We start from the raw sequence: 21,426 nt of genomic DNA, 5'->3' as shown, positions 1-21,426 counted from the left end.
AATACATAAAACCCAACAATAATTACTGTCAACATTTATACAACCACATTTTTCTATTCATGTTATCCATCTCAGATCTAGAATTAATTATCCTTAATTAGGATTTACCCTTCATCTTCGTATTTAATTAGTTTAACAAAAAGGTCTCATACTTTTTGGTCAAACAGGTCTGCTATCATGAGTTAAATTCTAGTGATAATATAAAAAAAAAAATATTTTTTTCTTGTGGTAATCACTCATTATTCGGAATTCACTAACCCAACTAATTCAAGTTCGCTCTACGTAAACCTATTAAAAAGAGTAGCGCTCCTTACGTGATGGTGATGCTTGAACAGTAAGGATATTGAAATACATGGTTAATAGCTATTTGAAATTAAAGTTGACATGTCTGTGGCCTTTCATGTGTTGGTTCAACCTAATTAGAAAAAAAAAAAGAAGACAAAATCATACGTTACAGGTAAAACATAAATGGATTTAAGGATCTAGTCCTTGCATACACTGCATTGTAAAAGACTCTAATAGCACGGTTTATGCCCACTCTCGAGATTTTAAAAAGAATGAAGATATTATATTTGGAAAGTCAAACAAGGTTTTTTTAACCATACTTTTTGCAAATAGTTTTTAAACATTATGAATTGTTAACTATTGCGACGTATAGTTTTTTTATTTATTTTCTAAATATTTGAATGTTATTTAAAAATATATAAAAATCTACCACTGAAAATTAGCCAATTTGACACTCGTCCCCAAAAGGTTCAAACAAATTATGGCAAAAGAGGGAAGGACAAAAAGAAAATGTCTAACAATATAAAGTCAGAAGAGGAAGAAGATTGGATGGAAAGAACAATAGTTAGAAGCTCAAAGCACCAAAAAAGAACTTCACATTTGATTTGGGAAAGGATACATCTCTACACAAATAACCGCTGAATTTACTGTTTACTTTTTCTAGCAAATATATACAGAATATTTACGATAATACACACATTATGTAACGACCCGACCGGTCGTTTTGAGCTCTAGCGCACCGTTCAGCAATTTGAGGTCATGAGCAGCTTCCATTCAGGCATTATGACTTGTACGCGTGGTCGGAGTTAAATTTCGGGAAGTTCGGAGTTGGCTTGGAGAGGAAATTCTCATTTCGGAAGCTTTAAGTTGAAAGAAATAACTAGGGTTGGATTTTTAGGTAAACGACATCGGAATCGGGATTCGAAGGTTCCAGCAGGTTCGTATGATGATTTCGGACTTGGGCGTATGCCCAGATCGGGTTTTGGGTGATCCGAGAGCGTTTTGGCGCCTATTATGGAAGTTAGCATTTTGGAAGAAATTTCATAAGTTTGGGTGGAAGTGCATTTCAGTGTTATCGATGTCCGTTTGGGATTCTGACTCTGGGAATAGCTCCGTATGGTGATTCTGGAGTTGGGAGCGCGATCGGAAGTGAATTCCGATGTCCGTGGAGCATTTTGGAGCCATTTGGCTAAAGATAGAAATTTGAAGGTTTTTGAGAAGTTTGACCAGAGGTGGACTTTTTGATATCGGGGTCGGAGTCGATTCCGAAAGTTGGAGTAGGTCCGTAATATTGAATATGACTTGTGTGCAAAATTGAAGTCAATCAGACGTGATTCGATAGGTTTAAACATCGAAAGTAGAAGTTTGAAATTCTAAAGTTCATAAAGCTTGGATTGGAGGTCGATTCTTGGTTCCAGCGTTGTTTGATATGATTTGAGGCATTGAGCAAGTCCGTAATGTGTTTTGGGATTGGTTGGTATGATTGGTTGGGGGCCCGGGGGCCTCGGGTGGATTCCGGGTGGTTAACGGATCGAAAATGAAATTTTGAGAAGTGCTGAAGCTGCTGCTTCTGTCATAACCGCACCTGCGGTTGGTGGACCGCAGGTGCGAGATCGCAGATGCGGTCCTTCCATCGCAGAAGCGGCCTAGGGCAGGCCAGGCCAGGAACCGCAGAAGCGGCTCCCAAGCTGCAGAAGCGGCTCCGCAGATGCGGCCTCCAGACCGCAGAAGCGATCCCAACTCTTTTGGCCCATTACGCAGATACGGTCCATTTCTTGCAGATGCGGTCCCCTGACCGCAGATGCGGAAATCGCTGAGGCGGTGAGGTTCATTTAATACGGGTTCTAAGTCATTTTTATCACTTTTTCACTGCTCCATTGGGCGATTTTAGAGCTTTTGAGAGAAGAACTTCACCTAGCGTCTTGAGGTAGGTGTGTTCTACCTATTTCTAGTTTAATAATTATGTCTTAGGTAGATTAGACACTAGTATTAAGGTAAAATCATGGGGTTAGAGCAAAAACCTAGGGTTTTGTTAAAAAAAGATTCAACCACGAAATTTATTGTAGAATGAAGTAGAAATCGTATATTCTTTATCCTTAGGTTATAAAGAACAACTTCCTTCAAAAAATTTAGGATTTCGGACACGTGGGCCCGGGGTCTGATCTTAGGAAAATTTGTGTTTAAGGGTGGGAAATTGCTTAAATAGTTAGAATATGATCTTGGAAGCTTATATTGACTAGTTCCTACCTCGTTTATCTAATTTTGAATCGTTTGGCTCCAATTTGAGGGTTCGGGCTCATTCTTGGTATTGGAAGTGCAAAATGGAGTGAGGTAAGTCTCCTTTCTAACATTGTAAGAGGGAATTGTCCCCATAGGTGAGTTAATTGGTTATGTGCTCCTATTTGCGTGGGCTACGTACACACGAGGTGACGAGAGTCCGTGCGTAGCTACTATTATGCTTAAGTCCGGGTAGTCTAGGACCCAGAAGCATGCTTACTTGCAATAAATGCAGCCTTGTTGATAAATTTAAAAATGCTTGAACGTATTGAACGTGTAAATGAATTTCTAGTAGACTAGATATCAATTCTTGACTTTTGAAAGAGAAAACTTGCCTTTTTCTGAGTAATTGCTCCTTGATGAGTTGTTGACTTCACTATTTGAATGTGTTTATCTATTGTGGAATGGGCCGAATGCCTCGGTAGATTAAGTAGAAGCATCTATGGTTCGCGCCATTCGACCCTCAGGCAGTGCACATTTTAAATATTGTTGGAGTGGGCCGTACGACCTCGGCATGAGTTGCGCATGCTTGTATTTCTTGCCTTGATATTTGTTGATGCTAATATTTGCTCTCCCCGACTTGAGAAAATTGTTAATTAATAGATAATGAATCCGGAGGCTTTAAATAAAAAGGAACTTTCACCTGTTTAGTGACTCATTTAAATTTTACTGTTGTTCTCAATAAATCCATGAGTCATCACATTAATAGTATTATTACTGGACCTTTAGTAATTGTCGAAGTTGCCATCTCGTCTCTACTTCTTCGAGATTAGGCGGGATACTTACTGAGTACACGTTGTTTTTGTACACATACTACACTTCTGTGCATTTTTGTTGCACAGGCACATGTACTTCTAGTGGCCTACTGGGCGTAGCAACATGGATGATACTAGGACTAGGTGAGCTGCATTACTCGAGGCGGCCCGCAGCTAGAATAGTCCCTTTCAGTATATTGTATTTACTTTCTGTCCATTTGTATTCCGGACGGATGTTGTATTGTATTGTTTCTTAGAAATAGCTCATGCACTTGTGACACCGGGTTCTGGGGATGTCTATGGGTTTATTCAGAAACTTTAAAAAGCTGTTAAATTTTTCATTATTTATTCAGTGGAATTTGTTATGTATTGTTTAAACGTATAAAAGAAGTGGTTTCGAAAATATATAAAACAAGAATTTAACTAAGTATTTTGGTTGTCTTTCCTGACAGCGGTGTCTGGCGTCATCACGACCCTTAGTGGATTTTGGGTCGTGACAATATAGTATCAGAGCACTAGGTTCCTAGGGTCTCACGCGTTATGAGCAAGTCTAGTAGAGTCTCGTGGATCGGTACGGAGACGTTTGTACTTATCCTCGGGAGGCTGCAGGACTGTTAGGAGTATTTCCCTTCTTGATTTCCCATCGTGCGATTTGATCCCTGGAGGCTACGCCTTTGATTCCTTCATATTCAATCTTATGCGACGCGAACCGCTTGTTATGAATCGAGGATTGAAGAATTGTAATGGTACTACTGATGCAGTGCGGGGTGTTTCTCCCTACATAGTTGTCTAAGCTATTATCATCGCCTTGTGGAAGGATATTCTGTCGTTTTAGCTCAGTAGCGGTACTTCTGAGAGCTCTAAGGCTAGGCACAAATTGCCATGATGCTATGAAGGATTGTTCTGCGGTATTGATATGATGGTAGGACGTTTGCCTACGTGTCGGGGCAGTGAATGACTTGAAGGGAGATTTACTCAGTGCATGATCTGGAGATTCGGTATTTTATTCCCGGCAGGGGACAGATAAACGGACCAAGAATGGTCAGATGCGGGCTGATGGAGTAACGAGACTTGGTATTTGCGAGCATGGTGGAGTTTTCTTCTATGATGAGGTGTCATTGTTCTAATTGAAAGTACTCAGTTCGCCGGTGTTATGATCTTCTACAATTCGCCTTTGGGGCAAGATATCATGAAATAGTATTGGAGATGCGGCTGTCAGATATCGCAGGGTGCGGTAGTTTAGGATTCAATCAGTGTTTCTAATGTTGACGGTTCGAGAAGGATGACCTTCGGAAAGTTTTAGAGTTAGCAGCAATTGTGGGTTCAAGTGCCACGAAGATAGACTCTAATTAAGGCAACAACTGAGCAGCAAAGGATGAGGAAGGACACGTGGGGAGTGTCAGGCGGTGGTTAAAATTTCTAGAAGGCCAGGTATAGGAAGCAAAGGTCGAGTAGTCGACTAAAGGGGTGTGTTTCGCCAAAGTGGGAGTTTGGAGTGACATTGGAAATTTATTGATTGGTGATTTGGGCCTACAGATTGATTTGGAGTATGGGCTATTAGGCGGTAGGAGATTTGATATAACGGAAAGGAGCTACTTGAAATGAAGAAGGATACAACCTAACTTTGAATTGGAAGAATGTTGCCGCGCACTTAATTGATGTCCACGGGAGGTGAATGGACTTGTGCAGCTAGAGAGTGGGCTTGGACTCAGGATGGGTCATTAATGTCGTGGGGATTGCACCCCGTGTAGCAGCATTGGAAGACGTCGGCACGTAAATCCCACAGGTGGGTTATCTCCAGTGAGCGGATTGAGGTTGCATGGTTAACTACCTGCGAGGTTACGGGTTATTAGCATGTTGATGGGTCATTTCAGCTACGTAAAGGACATAAGCAGTGATTTGAGCAAAGGAATTGTTAAAGGTGTGCTATGGTTGGCCTCATTGGCCCATGATCAGACTTGGGGAAGGATTCAGGATTTATGCCTTGTATAGATGTGGGTTTCAAGGGAAGTGACTCTGTCGGGTGCTTCGCCGAGAGGGTATTCATGTGCTAGAAGATTTATGGAGTTGATTATATTCGGGGCCAAGTCAGAGTGGGTGACTCTCAACAACGGTCCTGGTGGATTCAAAGGGGTAAATGTGGTGCCTGATGGCTTTGAGCCTATAGATATAGTTAAGAATCAAGCCTTGTAGCAGCTTATGAGGAGGTGCCCAGAAAGTTCTATGATATTTTGACCTACAGGGTAGCAATTGGGAGGTATGAAATGGTTCGTGGGATTTGAGACAGCATGGTCTCGTAAGTCAAGGTCACTCAAGATGAGTGCGGATGGAGCATGCTATGTGTTGAATGGAGTTATTATTATTTCTAAGGCGATCGAGGTTATATTGGAAGAAGATAGACTGATTATCCATAGTTGAATTGGCATATTGGTGGCAGTGATCGGTCCCTTCAGCGCGATCAAGTTATGCAAGTGATTTGTGACGGTACATGTGAGGCTTGTCGGCCGCCGTAATTACTGTTATGGCCTGTCATGTGTAGGCGGGTCCCGGAAGGGCTATGGTGGCTTAAGACCACTACTTAGAGATTTGGCGTATTCTATGGTTATGAGAATTCACATGTGTGTCGCAATGGTTCTCTTAAAGTTAGTTAAGTGAAAAGTTTTGATATGATGAAGTGTTAATATATTAGTGGTTCTGGAGTTGTGATGAAAATCGTGTTCTATCGTATGTTGGCGTGTTGGGTGCAGTTAGTGGTATGGAATTTGAAGTGAGGATCAAGGTTACAGTGCGGTGTTGACGAGAATGTCACGAGCGCGGATAAGCAGGAAAATAGTTTTGATGTTTAAGGTAAGTTGGTATTGTCTTCTGCGTCACCTGAGATTGGCGTTTGTGAAAGAGGCTTTGCAACCTGGTTATGGATTCTTGATCGCTTTCTAGCGTTAGCGCGACCGGTGAGTTGGACGTACAGATCTGTTATCTGCTACAGAAGGTTGTGGGAGCATGCCCACGGAAAGGTGGCATTAGTGTGGCATGTAGCCACTTGATTGATTGAAGAGTTAAATCAAGTACGAAATTGTAGTGATGTCATTGAATTAAGGATTTATGCCTGGAGGGCACACGGTTATTTGGGTTGTGTCTGTGGAGGATTACTCCGGTTATGATGGTTGTTCTTATGTGTTGTGAGAGAAAGGGGAGTATTTATGGACCTTCGGAAGGTTATTAGCCTAGTTCGGTGCGATCAGAATCAGCTTGAAGTCTAAGGATGGATTTAAATGTGAATATGGACTTTATATCAGGCCAGGCATGTTCATTTCAGTAATGCGCTCCTTATGGAGGAGTAGTCAGGATGTTATTTCGTCGTCAGTTATTTCATGTAATGATACATTGCGCCGTGTTAGTTGTGAGACGGCTTGGGAAAATGGCTTATGTGTTGAGATTTCTGCATAGAGATGATGTTATATGAGCAGAATGGCTCTTGAGGTTCAGATCGTATATCGCACCTCAGTTGTGCTTGAGTATGTAGCTTATGGCACTATATGTCCCCTCAGGGATGGTATTATGCACTTAGCGTGCTTGTGACCGATATTCAGTATCTTGTTGTAATGAGCGATTCGGCTCGATGTGTATCTCCTTATGTGAGTTTTATGTATGGATCGGGTTGCACGCCGCAACAGTGTGATGATAATTACAGTCCCTTAGATCCTATTCTACGTGTTTTGTTTCTCTATCTTCTGAGGAAAGTTCGTAGTAGTTGCGTGATTTGAGTAGTCCCTTCAGAGTTCATTTGCCTTATGTATCGCGTTCGAGTTGGTAGCCCATTGGCACGTTGTGGCATCATATGAGACTTTTGACAGTGCCCGGGGTGGCTTATTGCCTGAGCAGTTCGTACTAGGTGAGACGAGATCATTGGACTTAGGATCAGTACAATCTGAATATATGAAGTATAATAAGGAGCAAAGACCATTATTTGGTTCAGAAAGAGGTGATGGTTCTTGACAGGAGTATAGACCCTATGAATCGTTGATTCGGCAGTTGGTTATGAATTTCTACACATCCCTTCCGTCGTGGCGGCATTGCGATAGTTGGAACAGGACATATATATGTCATGGGGTGCATTGTGAGCATCAGATTCGGGAAATATCGACCATTATGATCAGAGAGTGTTATTATGGTCTTGTGAATGATGGGGTGCATGGTGTGAAATCAGCAAGGGTGTGCAGTCATGTTCTGGTACAGCGTGTGGTGATCGATACGGTGTTCATATGTCGAAAGCAGGCCTGGCAGAGAATTACGGATGTTCAAACTGGGCTCCAAGGCTTATTTGGCTAAATGAAAGTGGTTATCTTTAGATTTGATCGAGCTGATGCGCCCAACTGAGTTGTGGTAGCACGGGTAGGTGCACGAGGTATTAAGCAGTGATTCCAGACAACCCCAGCACAGTTCCTAGCACGTTCGAGGACGAACGTATGTTTAAGTGGGAGAGGATGTAATGGCCCGACCAGTCGTTTTAAGCTCTAGCGCACCGTTCAGCAGTTTGAGGCCATGAGCAGCTTCCATTCATGCATTATGACTTGTACGCGTGGTCGGAATTAAATTTCGGGAAGTTCGTAGTTGGCTTGGAGAGGAAATTCTCATTACTTTGATTCCGACAAACTAACTACTTTTTTGCTACAAACATAAATAAAATAATTGAACTTAGTGCTCTACTTGATTTTGCTTGACTTTTGATTCAAAGGAAAAAAGGCGTGGAGCTTAAATAACTCACTCAAAACGCTTTTTAAAAGATTACGTGGTACAATTAGGTCGAATAAACCCTTCTGGAATAAGTATTCAGCTGCTTGTGAACCTTCGGGTTCTGTTTTATTCAATGTTTGTTCAATTACTCTTTTACCTGCAAATGCAATGTAGGCATTGGGTTCGGCAATAATGATATCCCCCAACATACCAAAACTAGCTGTCACTCCACCAGTTGTCGGAGATGTAAGGATTGATACATAAAATAACTTTTTATTTAATTGATAATCATATAAAGCAGACGATATTTTAGCCATTTGCATCAAGCTCAAACTTCCTTCCTGCATGCGCCCCCCCCCCCCCCGAAGCACACACTATAATAAGGGGTAAAATTTGATTGGCAGCGTGTTCAATCAAACGGGTGATTTTCTCTCCGACTACGGATCCCATACTACCCCCCATAAACTGAAAATCCATAACCCCAATTGCTACGGGAATGCCGTTTAGTTGGCCTATGCCTGTTTGAACAGCCTCGGTTAATCCTGTATTTCTTTGATAAGAATCATCGGAAGCTTTAAGTTGAAAGAATTAACTAGGGTTGAATTTTTGGGTAAACAACACCGGAATCGGGATTCGAAGGTTCCAGCAGGTTCGTATAATGATTTCGCACTTGGGCGTATGCCCAGATCGGGTTTTGGGTGACCCTGGAGCGTTTTGGCGCCTATTGTGGAAGTTAGCATTTTGGAAAAAATTTTATAAGTTTGTGTGGGAATGAATTTCAGTGTTATCGATGTCCGTTTGGGATTCCGACTCTGGGAATAGCTCCGTATGGTGATTCTGGAGTTGGGAGCGCGATCGGAAGTGAATTCGGATGTCCGTGGAGCATTTTGGAGCCATTTGGCTAAAGATAGAAAGTTGAAGGTTTTTGAGAAGTTTGACCGGAAGTGGACTTTTTGATATTGGGGTCGGAATCCGATTCCGAAAGTTGGAGTAGGTCCGTAGTGTCGAATATGACCTGTGTGCAAAATTTGAAGTCAATCGGACGTGATTCGATACGTTTTAAACATCGAAAGTAGAAGTTTGAAATTCTAAAGTTCATAAAGCTTGGATTGGAGGTCGATTCTTGGTTTTAGCTTTGTTTGATATGATTTGAGGCCTCGAGCAAGTCCGTAATGTGTTTTAGGATTGGTTGGTATGATTGGTTGGGGGCCCGGGGGCCTCGGGTGGATTCCGGGTGGTTAACGGATCGAAAATAAAATTTTGAGAAGTGCTGAAGCTGCTACTTCTGTCATAACCGCACCTGTGGTTGGTGGACCGCAGGTGCGAGATCGCAGATGCGGTCCTTCCATCGCAGAAGCGGCCCAGGGTAGGCCAGGCCAGGAATCGCAGAATCGGCTCCCAAGCCGCAGAAGCTTTCACCTGTTTAGTGACTTTTAAAAAGGAACTTTCACCTGTTTAGTGACTTTTAAATTTTACTGTTGTTTTAAATAAATCCATGAGTCATCACATTAATAGTATTATTACTGGACCTTTAGTAAGTGTCGAAGTTTCCATCTCGTCTCTACTTCTTCGAGATTAGGCGGGATACTTACTGAGTACACGTTGTTTTTGTGCTCATACTACACTTCTGTGCATTTTTGTTGCACAGGCACATGTACTTCTAGTGGCCTACTGGGCGTAGCAGCATGGATGAAACTGGCACTAGGTGAGCTGCATTACTCGAGGCGGCCCGCAGCTAGTATAGTCCCTTTCAGTATATTGTATTTACTTTCCGTCCATTTGTATTCCGGACGGATGTTGTATTGTATTGTTTCTTAGAAATAGCTCATGCACTTGTGACACCGGGTTCTGGGGATGTCTTTGGGTTTATTCAGAAACTCTAAAAAGTTGTTAGTTAATGTTTCATTATTTATTCAGTGGAATTTGTTATGTATTGTTTAAACGTATAAAAGAAGTGGTTTCGGAAATATTTAAAAAAAGAATTTAATTAAATATTTTGGTTGGCTTGCCTGACAGCTGTGTCCGCCGCCATCACGACCCTTAGTGGATTTTGGGTCGTGACATATTATATAGAAATTACATATATTATACATTTCTCAGCTATTTTTAATTTAAGTGATTGGCTATGCGGCTATTTATGTTAATTCTTTTTTGAAAATTTCATGAATAATTAAATCCTTGTAGTATAAGTAGAAATGACACCAGGTAGCCACTCTAAAGGCTGTTATTTAAGAATTAGCCAGTGCGTCCTGGATTTTAGTTTATTAGTTCAATTTGAGTTGTCCTGAAGTTGAGATTTTTAGTTTAAAATTTCAAGACAAAAATAAGTACTGGCTAATATTAAAATAACATCTCTGAAAATGGCTATCTATGCACTTGCCCCGTTATATGTATAACGAGATCTTGGTGGTAGCTACTAGCTTCGGAATCGGTCTTTTTCTATCATTTCTTTTGCAGCTATGCTCAGCTGATGTGTGCTTTCTTTGAAAGCAAAGAGATGATGAGCGGGCATCAACAGAGGCGGATCCAAGATTTGGAGCCTCTAACAGTATCTCCTTTGGTATTTGATAGTAGGGGTGTCAATGGTTCTGTTCGGCCGGTTATTTTATAAAAATTTTATCACACCAATTTTTCGTTTATTCTATTATGTATAACCAAAATTAGACTTTTAGAAACCGCACCAATCATGTCGGTTTCTCTTCGGTATCGGTACGGTTTGGTTAATTTTCCGTATTTTGTTAAATGTCATTTAAAAGTCACTAGTAGAAGCATAATGCAATAACATACGTACTTTTATAGGACTTAGCAAAACTCTCTAGACATTGTTACTATTTAAAGAGTGATGAATTAAGAAAATATGAAAGATGGCTAGAGTATATATTCATCAACTATTCTACATTAGTGCAAAAGAAACTAAGCAAAGACAAAAAAAAAATAGTGCACGTATGTTTTATTTTAGAAGATGAGACACTAAGCAGATGAAATGAGCTATTTATCCTTTAAAAATTTTATTAATTGCGTTTGAAATTTCAGCAGATGTTACCCAATAGAACTGTTGAGAGAAGGAATAAACATAACATGCGCGGCTAAAATGTCTTGGCCAACAACAGTCTACATTTGAATTTATTGTCAAATCTACGCTTACTCTCAATTTTATACACACACACATCTACTAAAAAAGGAATTAGTCACAGAATTTTTACTAACTCATCACTAAATAGCATGTAGCAAATAAGATATTTTTATAATCCATTGCTAAATAGAATTAGCAAAGGATATTATTGCTATTTAGTAACGAAATTTGTCCGCAGCTAATTCCTATGTTTTCTTTTTTCTTTGTTACTGCATGCAGAGAGAAATTTTTATGAGAATTAAGTTAATCTAAATTTGCTTAATGGGAGAAAATGTGAGAGGTGGAGAAGTGAATGGGCCATTGAGTAATCCCTTGGCTATGTGGTGATAAGCTGCTTCAGTTAAATGAATTCCATCCCAATTTGCAAATTTAGAAGAGTCCAAACATGCCTTAGACCCAATATGACCACATCTTGCTGAATTGTTGAAGTTGTAAGGACCTCCACCTCCACAACATGCTACCAATGTATTGGAAAATCCTGTCATATTTTGAATGCACACAAAATGAGTGCCTAAAACAAAGTTGTCATAAAACCCTTATATATCTGCACCTTTTTTGAGAATCTTATATGTGTATAAACACATGTATACTTAAAAAAAAAAAAAAAAGACAACCCGATGCACATCTCATGTGCACGCTAGGTCTGGAGAAAGGCCGCACCCTAAAGGGTCGTTTGGTTGGAAATATATTATCCCATGATTAATTATTCCGGTATTAGTTATACCACCCTAACATGGACAAAATAATACTACAATCCCGATATTAGTTATATCACGATTTTATCCCAACCAAATTTGGGATAAACTCATATCAAATTTAATCCCAAGATTAATTATCCATTATCCCTCGTACCAAACAAGCCCTAAGAGTGTGATGTAGGCAGTCTATACTAACACAATCGTTAGTGGCTCATTTCGGCTCGAAGTGTCTGTAATGGTATATATGTAGACGCAAAGACATCCACACACATTAAATTTCATCATACTTTTGTAACTTTTATTCTTAGAAAATCTCATATTCCCCTGATTATATGGAAAAGTTAAAATTGACACAGGCTTTAAAAAAAATAAGAGTTTTGAAGCTTGTCGTTTAAATCAAGTTATAGATATTCACATGGATATAGAAACTTTTTATTAGGGCTAAAATAGGAAGTTTAATATAAATTATTTTCAAATTTAAAAAATTGTCTTCATTTTCGAAACGAACTATGATAATTAAATTAATCAACAATAAATTAAACTACTCATAATATAAATTTAGAAAGATGTAATTAAGAAGTTATCAAAAGCATTAATCTAAGTTCATCATAATATAATTAACTTACCATGATGCTTTGGAGCATGAAACAATCTCTTTGCAGCTCCATAATAATCAGCATAGATGATTTTTGCATGAGGATATTCTTCTCTTAATTTCTCAAGGGAGAGTTTTAGCTGAGAATTGTGATATTTAGAGAAGGCATTGTAGGCTTTGAGACATCCATTATTGTCATATGCTGCTTTGTTTGTAGTGCCAAACAAGGTTAAGTACAATGCTGAGCACCCAATTGGCAAATTCCCAGGTACTATCAACTCTACTGCTCCTTCGTCTATCAATACCTAACTAAGAGCAAATTATGAAGGAAAATAGTTAAATAATAAAATAATTGGATGAGTGAAGACTTCAGACAGCCCGGTGCATAAAGTATCATGTATTCACACGGAGTCAGAGAAAAAATCGCACGTTAAGGGTGTAATGTAGCAGGGGCCGGATCCAGTTTTAAGGTTATGGGTTCCCGTGAACCTAGTAGCTTTTGCTCAATTACTGTATTTATATTATAAAATTCATCAAGTATCTATAAATATTTGACTAGGAATATATGAATAATATATAACTCGAAGTCGTAGTAGGAACTCATAAACTTCAAATCCTGAATCTGCCTCTGTGATGTAGACAGCCAGTGGCGAAGCGACATGCATCCGAGGGGTCTCAACCGACACCCCTTCACCGACAATTACACTGTATAAATACGTAAAAAAGACTTTTTTTACGTATATATACTATGTGTTGAACCTCCTTAATTTTGTGTATATTTATTTTTTTACATTTTGATACTCCTTAGTAAAAATCCTAGTTCTGCCAAAGTAGATAGCCTACCCTAATGCAACAATTAGTGATTGTTTCCACCGATCGAACTCGAGTCAAAGACCTCATCATATGTTGAATATTAAGGTTGGATGGCCTAGGCCAATGCACAAAAGTTGAAATGGATGCTTTAGGATATATATATATATATATATATATATATATATATATATATATATATATATATGGAGTGAAAGCTTACACTTGTTGCTTCAATAATAGTTTCAACTACTGCTGGTACGAGAGCTTTAAGTTGTTTAATGCTTCCACCAACAAAGTATGGGTAATTATAGTCATTGCCTCCAATCTCTCCCACTATAAATAGTGATTTTCTAAAGTACACTCTACAATCTGCAGGCCAAAATTAAAAAGAATTAAAAAAAACACAAAGGAAAATTAAGAAAAACTATGAGGAACTAATCTAAATAGCCGTCGATCCAATTACTTAAATTAAAAATAAATTGGTAAATGTATACATATATTTATAATTCATATATGATATGTGCATAACCGTGTATTAATCAATGTATAAGTTATGTATGCTGATTACGAAAAATAAACAATGGTTTCGACCTGCTATATTTGTGTAACAATCCCACAAATTATAGTGTTATTTTTAGCTCAACTCATTTTCATTATGCTAGTTTTACCAACAAAAAAAAGCAGTAATTTATTTTTCAAACTTATAGCAACTGATTTTGAAAGCTTACTAAAAATGGCATATTAAAACAGCCAGTTTTTGCAAAAGGTCAAACAATTTTTTGCAGCAATATTTACAAAAATTCACCAACATTTAAAAATATTAAACAAAATAATGAAAAAAATTAAAAGTTGCCATTTACTATACCTTTTCTTGTGGCACAAATGTTAGACTTCACTTCCTGAAACCATCCCACCTGGTTAGTTAATGAAATATTTGTCCATAAAATTGTTATATTCTTACTATAAAAATACTCAGCGGCCATTGCAGTAGCTCCAGCAATTGCAAAATTCACTCCATTTTCGGCTTTTACGCCATTTTTCAGTGCCAAATAGGGTGGAAGTAATGGCAATCCATACGCCTCCGCTACGTTTAGTTAGAATGAAAATAAAATTTCATTACTTTCAAATTAGTGGCGGAACTAGAAATTTTAATATGAGATTAAAATAGAGTCATTTACACTACACATCAACCCAACAATACCACAACAAAAAGATAACCCTAATCTTTAATTTTTACAAATTTTAGCTAGTATAATCATGGTATAATATGTGTATAATCAGTATGTATACGTTATACAGTTGTTACATGGAATATACACCCGCGACAACAATAGATGGCCAGAGGCGGATACAAGATTTAAACTATATGGATTCAATTTTTAAGGATTTTGCTTTGAGCCGCTTATATTTTAAAGTTATTTTAATGAATTTTTACACATAAATTTATTCTTTGCGCCGAAAATACTGAGTTCAGATTAATCCGGTCCCAGAGGACTGGATCTGATGGGTGAAAATATTTTTACCCGCCAGACTAAAAATGTTAAGATTGCAAGAATGTAAGACCTGAAATTTGCCTATGCTATATATAGTATTTAAGTATTAATGATGACAAAATATTATTGCCTTCAAACATTGGTGGAGCTAAAAGATTTAATAACATTAAAAAGAAATACAAGAATATTTCAGCTGAGATTTAAACTTGCAACCTAAAAGATTATTTGGGATAAATTTACCACTATAATAGGAAAATAGCCTCCTCATGTGAAGGGAGTCAATAACTTAGAAATATACAAAAAAAAATTATTTTTAGTATAATTTTCCGACAAGAAGATAATTAAATTGAATCCCTTTGGACAATGTAGTTACGAACATTTTATAAATAGTAACATAATAAACATAAGAATAAAAATAGAAGAAACATTACCAAAGAAGTCAACAATTAATCGTCCATTTGAGCATCGACCAGTTGCATGTTTAAAGAAAGTTTCTCCATAGGGAAGTTTTCCGATGACCGGAAAAGCTAGGGCACCGGAGAGAAGGAAATTTCCGGTATCAGCGAGTGAATCACCAAAACTAAATATTGCATTATAAGATTGTGGGTCGGGTGAAACTGAGCTCAGAAAGGAACAAAAAATCAAGAAGATGATTTTCATGACGATACACGTAGTTTATCACTAAGCAGTCTAAAATTTCGTCTGCAGAAGGTCTAATTCTGAGCCAAAGCTCTATTTATCGCCCCATTCCCCTTCCTGACTAAAGTCACTAAGGAAGGGTCGGGACGGACTGCAATTCGTCTGAGCATGAATTTCTTTCTAGTTTTGTTAGATATAAGCTTTTAAAAATTAGGGCTACATAAATTAAATTAGGGCTAGTCCTTTTAGTGGTGGTGATAAATAGTATAGTACAAGTAGTTTGGCGGGGAACATGAAATTCATAAATATATAGACTTGAAGTAGGTGAAAGACGATATTATAGATATTAATTAAATGCACAAAGTCAATCAACCGCGTAAGTGCAGGGGCGGATGTAGTCCTATACTAACGGATTCAATTGAACTCATAACTTTCAATGCGGAGTACAAATTTATGTGCAAAAGTTTACTAAAATTGTAACAAATTGTAGATATGAACTCATGACTTTAAAGATATAACAAATTCAATACTAAGAACCTTAAATGTTAAACTCATAGAGTTTACTTCCTGAATTCGCTTCTGCATAAGTGAACTGTCCTAGTTTAACTAACTGGTCCCTAAAGTATAGAATTTAATATAAGTTACTCGAGTTTATATATGAATTGTATTGTATTAAAGTAGTTTTCATAATATCATATACGTTTAAAAGGTTAATTATTGATAATTATTGGTAATAAGTAAAGTTGGTAATCTAAAAAAATTGGAAGATTCTTTTGGATTTTTTCAATATTAATAGGTTGATTGTTTCGCTCATTACTGATATACAACAACAACAACAACAATAGCCCAGTAAAATCTCATCAGTGGGGTCTGGGGAGGGTAGAATGTACGCAGACCTTACCCCTACCCCGGAGGGATGGAGAGGCTGTTTCCGGGAGACCCTCGGCTCAGAGACAATAAATCTGTGACAACAAAACCCGAAAAATAATATCAGCAACGTGAGAGATTGCAAATAAACGGAAAAGCAGTAACACAAATATTATGCAAAAGTGTGAGACACAACATAAATCGCTAGCAGGCTAGACAAAACACTATCATACTCGTCGGAACAAAGAGAGAAACCGGGACAAAGGGGAAAACCACTCGACAACCCCTTAACCTACAACTCTATTGTTCGACCTCCACACCTTCCTATTAAGAGCCATGTCCTCGGAAATCTGGAGCCGCGCCATGTACTGTCTGATCACCTCGGCCCAATACTTCTTAGGCCGCCCTCTACCTCTTCTCGTACCTGCCAAAGCCAACCGCTCACACCTCCTAACCGGGGCATCTAGGCTTCTCCTCTGCACGTTTCCAAACCATCTAAGTCGCGCTTCCCGCATCTTGTCGTCCACCGGAGCCACGCTCACCCTCTTCCTAATATCTTCATTCCTAATCTTATCCAGCCTAGTGTGCCCACACATCCATGGATATAATTTAAATCCTTAAGTTAATCGTTTATGTGGTACTTTCTGACTAAATGAATATACAATACATTGGCATTGCATGGGTTGAAATATTCATAGTCAATACTTGTAATACTAAGATGGCTTTTATTTTATAATATACGTTAAGAGTATAATAAACTTCACGGCAAATTAGAATCGTCTCGTAATAAGTTAGTAAAGTCTTTTACTATGATTCGTATATTCACATGACCTTAAATGCTTTATAATTGTGTAAAGGCAAAATACTTCGAGTCCACTAAAAAATTTCAATTTTTTTCATTTAGACACTTATTTAAGGGCCTGAGCTATTGAACACCTCACATTGCTCAAATCGTGCAGTTTTTCATAACCACACAGTGCTAACATACATTACTTTTTATTTATTTATTTATTTCGTACATACGTACGTCTTGACCCTGAAAAAGTGATGTAGTTTGTCATAAATTATACGTTTACCTTAAATATCCATTAGCGTATATACTCCTTGTGTTGGCCCAAGTGAAGGTTTGTTTTGAAAATTGACAAAGGAAGCTCAAGCATGAACCAGGTCCATCCCTTGTGTGCATAGACACGGGCAGATTCGAGCATGTGGGATGCACGTGAAGGAGATAAGCTTAACTGGTATAATTGATATCTCTCCTGATCGAAAAGGTTGCATAAGCGATAAGGAGAAAGACTCTTTAATCAAAGAGAACTCTATCCAAGATAAGGGAGGAGTACTTAAAAGTTGAGATCAACTAGAACTCTTCCACCAAGGAAGAGTAGCATTAGAACTCTAGTTATTTCTTCATCTACTGACTCTATATGTTGCAGGATGTTCTCATCTTACAGGTGTGCACAATAGCAGAAGTTAAACGTGAATTGAGAGCAAAATAGCAAGGCATTTTACAAGCAGTTCGTGTGTGATTCAAGTGTGCAAACCTGAAGCTACATGAACCAGATAGAAGAACCAGTTCCAAGTGTTTGTCTTTTATTCTAGTTCAATTGTAGTAGGTATTTTCATATTGTACCTTTCATCTTTATCTAGAGGCAATTGTAATAGGTACTTAGAGTATTCAAGTTTGAGTTAACTTGAAGATGTCACAACAGTTAGAGGTTGTTTTCCAAAACGGGATTAGAGTTAATCCTAGGTTTACAAAAGCGTTTTGTAAATGTAGTTTTTGGCTTAGTGATTTAGTGGAGAGTTTGGGAAAATCCTACTGAGAAGTAGGTCGTGATTTTTCATCTTTGAGCCAGGTGTTTTCCACGTAAAATACTTGTGTTCTTTACTTTCCGCATTAAAATTTTAGCAGTAGTAGGTTAAGGAACACTTAGAAGAACCAGGTCCTTCCATAATCAGTTTAGACGAAAAATTGGACACCATACAAATTATCCCCCCCCCCCCCATTGTGTGGTATTGAAGTTAAAACATCAATTGGTATCAGAGCGGGTTATCCTTGAAGAGGCTAACACCTTAGGAGAAGATCAAGATGAGTGCACCACCTGGAAATCGGGAAGGACAATCCACTGCTAGGCCACCACTCTTCAATGGCAAATACTACTCCTGGTGAAAAAATAGAATGAGAGACAACATCATCGGAGAGGACTATGAGCATTGGGACGTTGTTACTGATGGTCCCCTGGCTACCATGAAGAAAAATGCTGAAGGAGTAGATGTGCCAAAAACAAGAGTTGACTGCACTATTGAGGACTTGACGAAATGGGAGAAGAATGCTAAGGCCAAGAAATGCTTGTGTGTGGACTTGGTCAAGACGAGTATAGCTGAATTAAAAACTGTACCACTGCTAAGGAATTTTGGGACACTTTGCAAGTGGCTCATGAAGGAACACCTCAAGTGAAGAGGTCCAGAGGAACACTACTATATTTTCAATATGAGATTTTCACCATGAAGGAAGGAGAAACCATCCAAGAGATGTATACAAGGTTCACCGCACTGACAAATAAATTTAAGTCTCTTGGAAGGATTATTCATGAAGAAGACAGAGTTGAGAAGATTTTGTCAAGGGTTCTGCCAGTCACTTGGGAGAGCAAAATTACTGCCATTCAGGAATCAAAGAACATTGCCACTCTTAAGTTGGATGAGCTAATTGGAAATCTCACTGCTTATGAACTTAGAAGGCAAACCATGAAGATGGATGTACCCAAGAAAGAAAGAAGCCTGGCACTTAGAATCACTGAAGGTTCTGAACTAGAAGGTGATGAAATGGCTATGATCACAAAGGACTTCAAGAAGTACCTAATGGGAGGAAAGGGTCTTTCAAGAAGTGGAAGCTATAGCAAATCAAGGGTTCCTGAAAAGCAAATCAATGAGGGTTGCTACAAGTGTGGGAAGAGATCACCACATCAAAAACTACCCTCAGTGGGAAATTGAATGGAAGAAGGAAAGAGTTGAACGAAGAAACAGGAAGAAGGAACAAGTTCAACCCAAGAAGAACAAAGGATCAATAAAGGCTATGGTTGCTGCTTGGGGATAAAGCTCAGATAAAAGCTCGGATGATGAAGATGGAGATGAACAAGCACTTATGGCCATTGGAGAATCTGATGAGGAATCTAAGGTAAGCGTAATTCATCTCAAAGACAAGATTAAATATTTGTCTAAAGAAAGGCTATCTGAGTTACTTCTAGATTTCATTGATGAATCTAAGGATGTAAACAATGAAAAGGAATAGTTGTATAAGGAATGTGTGATTTTGAAAGCAAAGTTTAAGAACCTGGAACTTAGTGTTAGTGAGACTGTAAGTGAAAATACTGCTTTAAAGAACCAGGTTCATGAATTTGAATCAAATGTCCTAGAACTTAGATCTGAAAACCTAAAACGAAAATTAGGAACAAGTAAGAAGACAGCTGATTGCACACAACTCACTCTAGAAGAAAATGTAGGTAAACTAAAAGATGAGTTGAATAAGAAGGATGAGTAGGTAAGAATTTTGCAGGAGGATCTAGGCAAGGTCAAGCATGAACTAAATAGAACTTGCCAATGGAACGGGTCCTCCGATGCACTTTCACGGCTACGGGAACATCATAGTAGCAATAGAAGAGGACTTGGCTTTGGAAATCTGCCGCCTAAATGGGATCCCAAAAGCAAGTACCTTACACTTCATGAGAACAAGATTTGTACTCACAGTGGTAAAACAGGTCACTATAAAAGTGAATGCAATGCAAAAGAAAAGGCAAGCCAAAAGAACAAAGAATTTATTCAAGGGAAGAATATGCTACCAAGTTGGGCTAAAAAGAATTTGATTCATCCTTTTGCTTATAGAAAGGGACCCAAACTAGTTTGGGTTCCTAAGACTAACCCCCGATTTCCTTTTGCAGGTCCAAGTGAAGGGGAGCAGCCAAATATGGTACATGGATAGTGGCTGCTCAAAGCACATGACAGGAAGCAAGAACCAATTCCTTTCACTTGAGGACCTCAAAGGAGGTAATGTATCCTTTGGAAATGGGAAGAAAGGTGAGCTCATTGGGGTTGGAAAGGTAGATAAGACTGATTCTCACTCTATTGAGAATATCTACTTGATAGATTGCCTAAAATACAGTCTAATCAGTGTATCACAACTGTGTGATAGAGGTAACTTGGTAGCATTCACCTCTACCAAATGTTTTGTGATTAATCTTACCACTGACAAGATTGTTTTGCAGGGAAAAATAGTAAACAATATATATATATATATATATATATATATATATATTTTGTAGATCTGTCAACACTTTCAGGAAATGAACTCACTTGCTTAAGTGTGTTGGACAATGATCCCCTTCTTTGGCACAAGAGACTTGGACATGCAAGTCTGAGTCAACTCAACAAATAGTCTCCAAGGACCTGGTGATAGGGTTGCCTAACATCAAGTTCAAGGAAGACAAAGTTTGTGAGGCTTGTGCAAGGGGGAAGTGGGTAAGATCCTCTTTGAAATGCAAGAAAGTGGGAAGCACCACCAAGACAATGGAACTGGTCCATATGGATCTCTGTGGTCCAATGAGAACATTAAATAGAGGTGGTAAAAGATGATGGTGCTTGTTGATGATTACTCTAGGTTTACTTGGACATTATTTTTAACATCTAAAGATGAAACATTTGACATGTTCACTTCTTTTGTTAGAAAAACTCATAAACAACTAGGTAATCAACTTGCATCAATTAGGTCTGATCATGGCACTGAATTTGAAAATGCTAAATTTGCTGATTTTTTTTTTGATGAGCATGGCATAGATCATAACGTTTCTACTCCTAGGACTCCAGAACAAAATGGAGTAGTTGAAAAAAAGAATAGGACACTTGATGATATGGCTAGGGCTATGCTTCTTTCTAGTAAACTGCCCCATAGCTTCTGGGCAGAAGCTATACATGCTACATCATAAATAGGTGCATGACTAGACCTCTTGTAGAGAAGACTCCCTATGAGTTACTTAAAGAGAGAAAGCCAAACATATCACACATAGGGTATTTGGATGCAAGTGCTTTGTGCAAAACAATGGTAAAAACTCCCTAGGTAAGTTTGATCCCAGAAGTGATAAGGGGG

At 38.5% G+C, this 21,426-nt stretch overlaps 1 protein-coding gene across 2 annotated transcripts; it reads right to left on the bottom strand.

Annotated features, from left to right (window-relative positions):
• LOC109231950 (GDSL esterase/lipase At5g45910) lies at window positions 11,120-15,642 on the bottom strand. 2 transcript variants are annotated; one of them, XM_019397554.1, is made up of 5 exons: window positions 15,215-15,642; window positions 14,156-14,374; window positions 13,511-13,659; window positions 12,509-12,782; window positions 11,120-11,662 (listed from the first exon to the last, which is right to left on the bottom strand). In XM_019397554.1, the coding sequence occupies exons 1-5, from the start codon at window positions 15,441-15,443 to the stop codon at window positions 11,433-11,435; spliced, it is 1,101 nt and encodes a 366-aa protein (XP_019253099.1). In that variant the 5' UTR covers window positions 15,444-15,642; the 3' UTR covers window positions 11,120-11,432. The 2 variants fall into 2 exon arrangements, with proteins under 2 accessions (XP_019253099.1, XP_019253100.1); XM_019397555.1 differs by lacking the exon at window positions 14,156-14,374.

Source organism: Nicotiana attenuata, chromosome 9 (genome assembly GCF_001879085.1).
Source record: "Nicotiana attenuata strain UT chromosome 9, NIATTr2, whole genome shotgun sequence".
Taxonomy (NCBI): domain Eukaryota; kingdom Viridiplantae; phylum Streptophyta; class Magnoliopsida; order Solanales; family Solanaceae; genus Nicotiana; species Nicotiana attenuata.
This window is presented reverse-complemented; position numbering and strand designations above follow the sequence as displayed.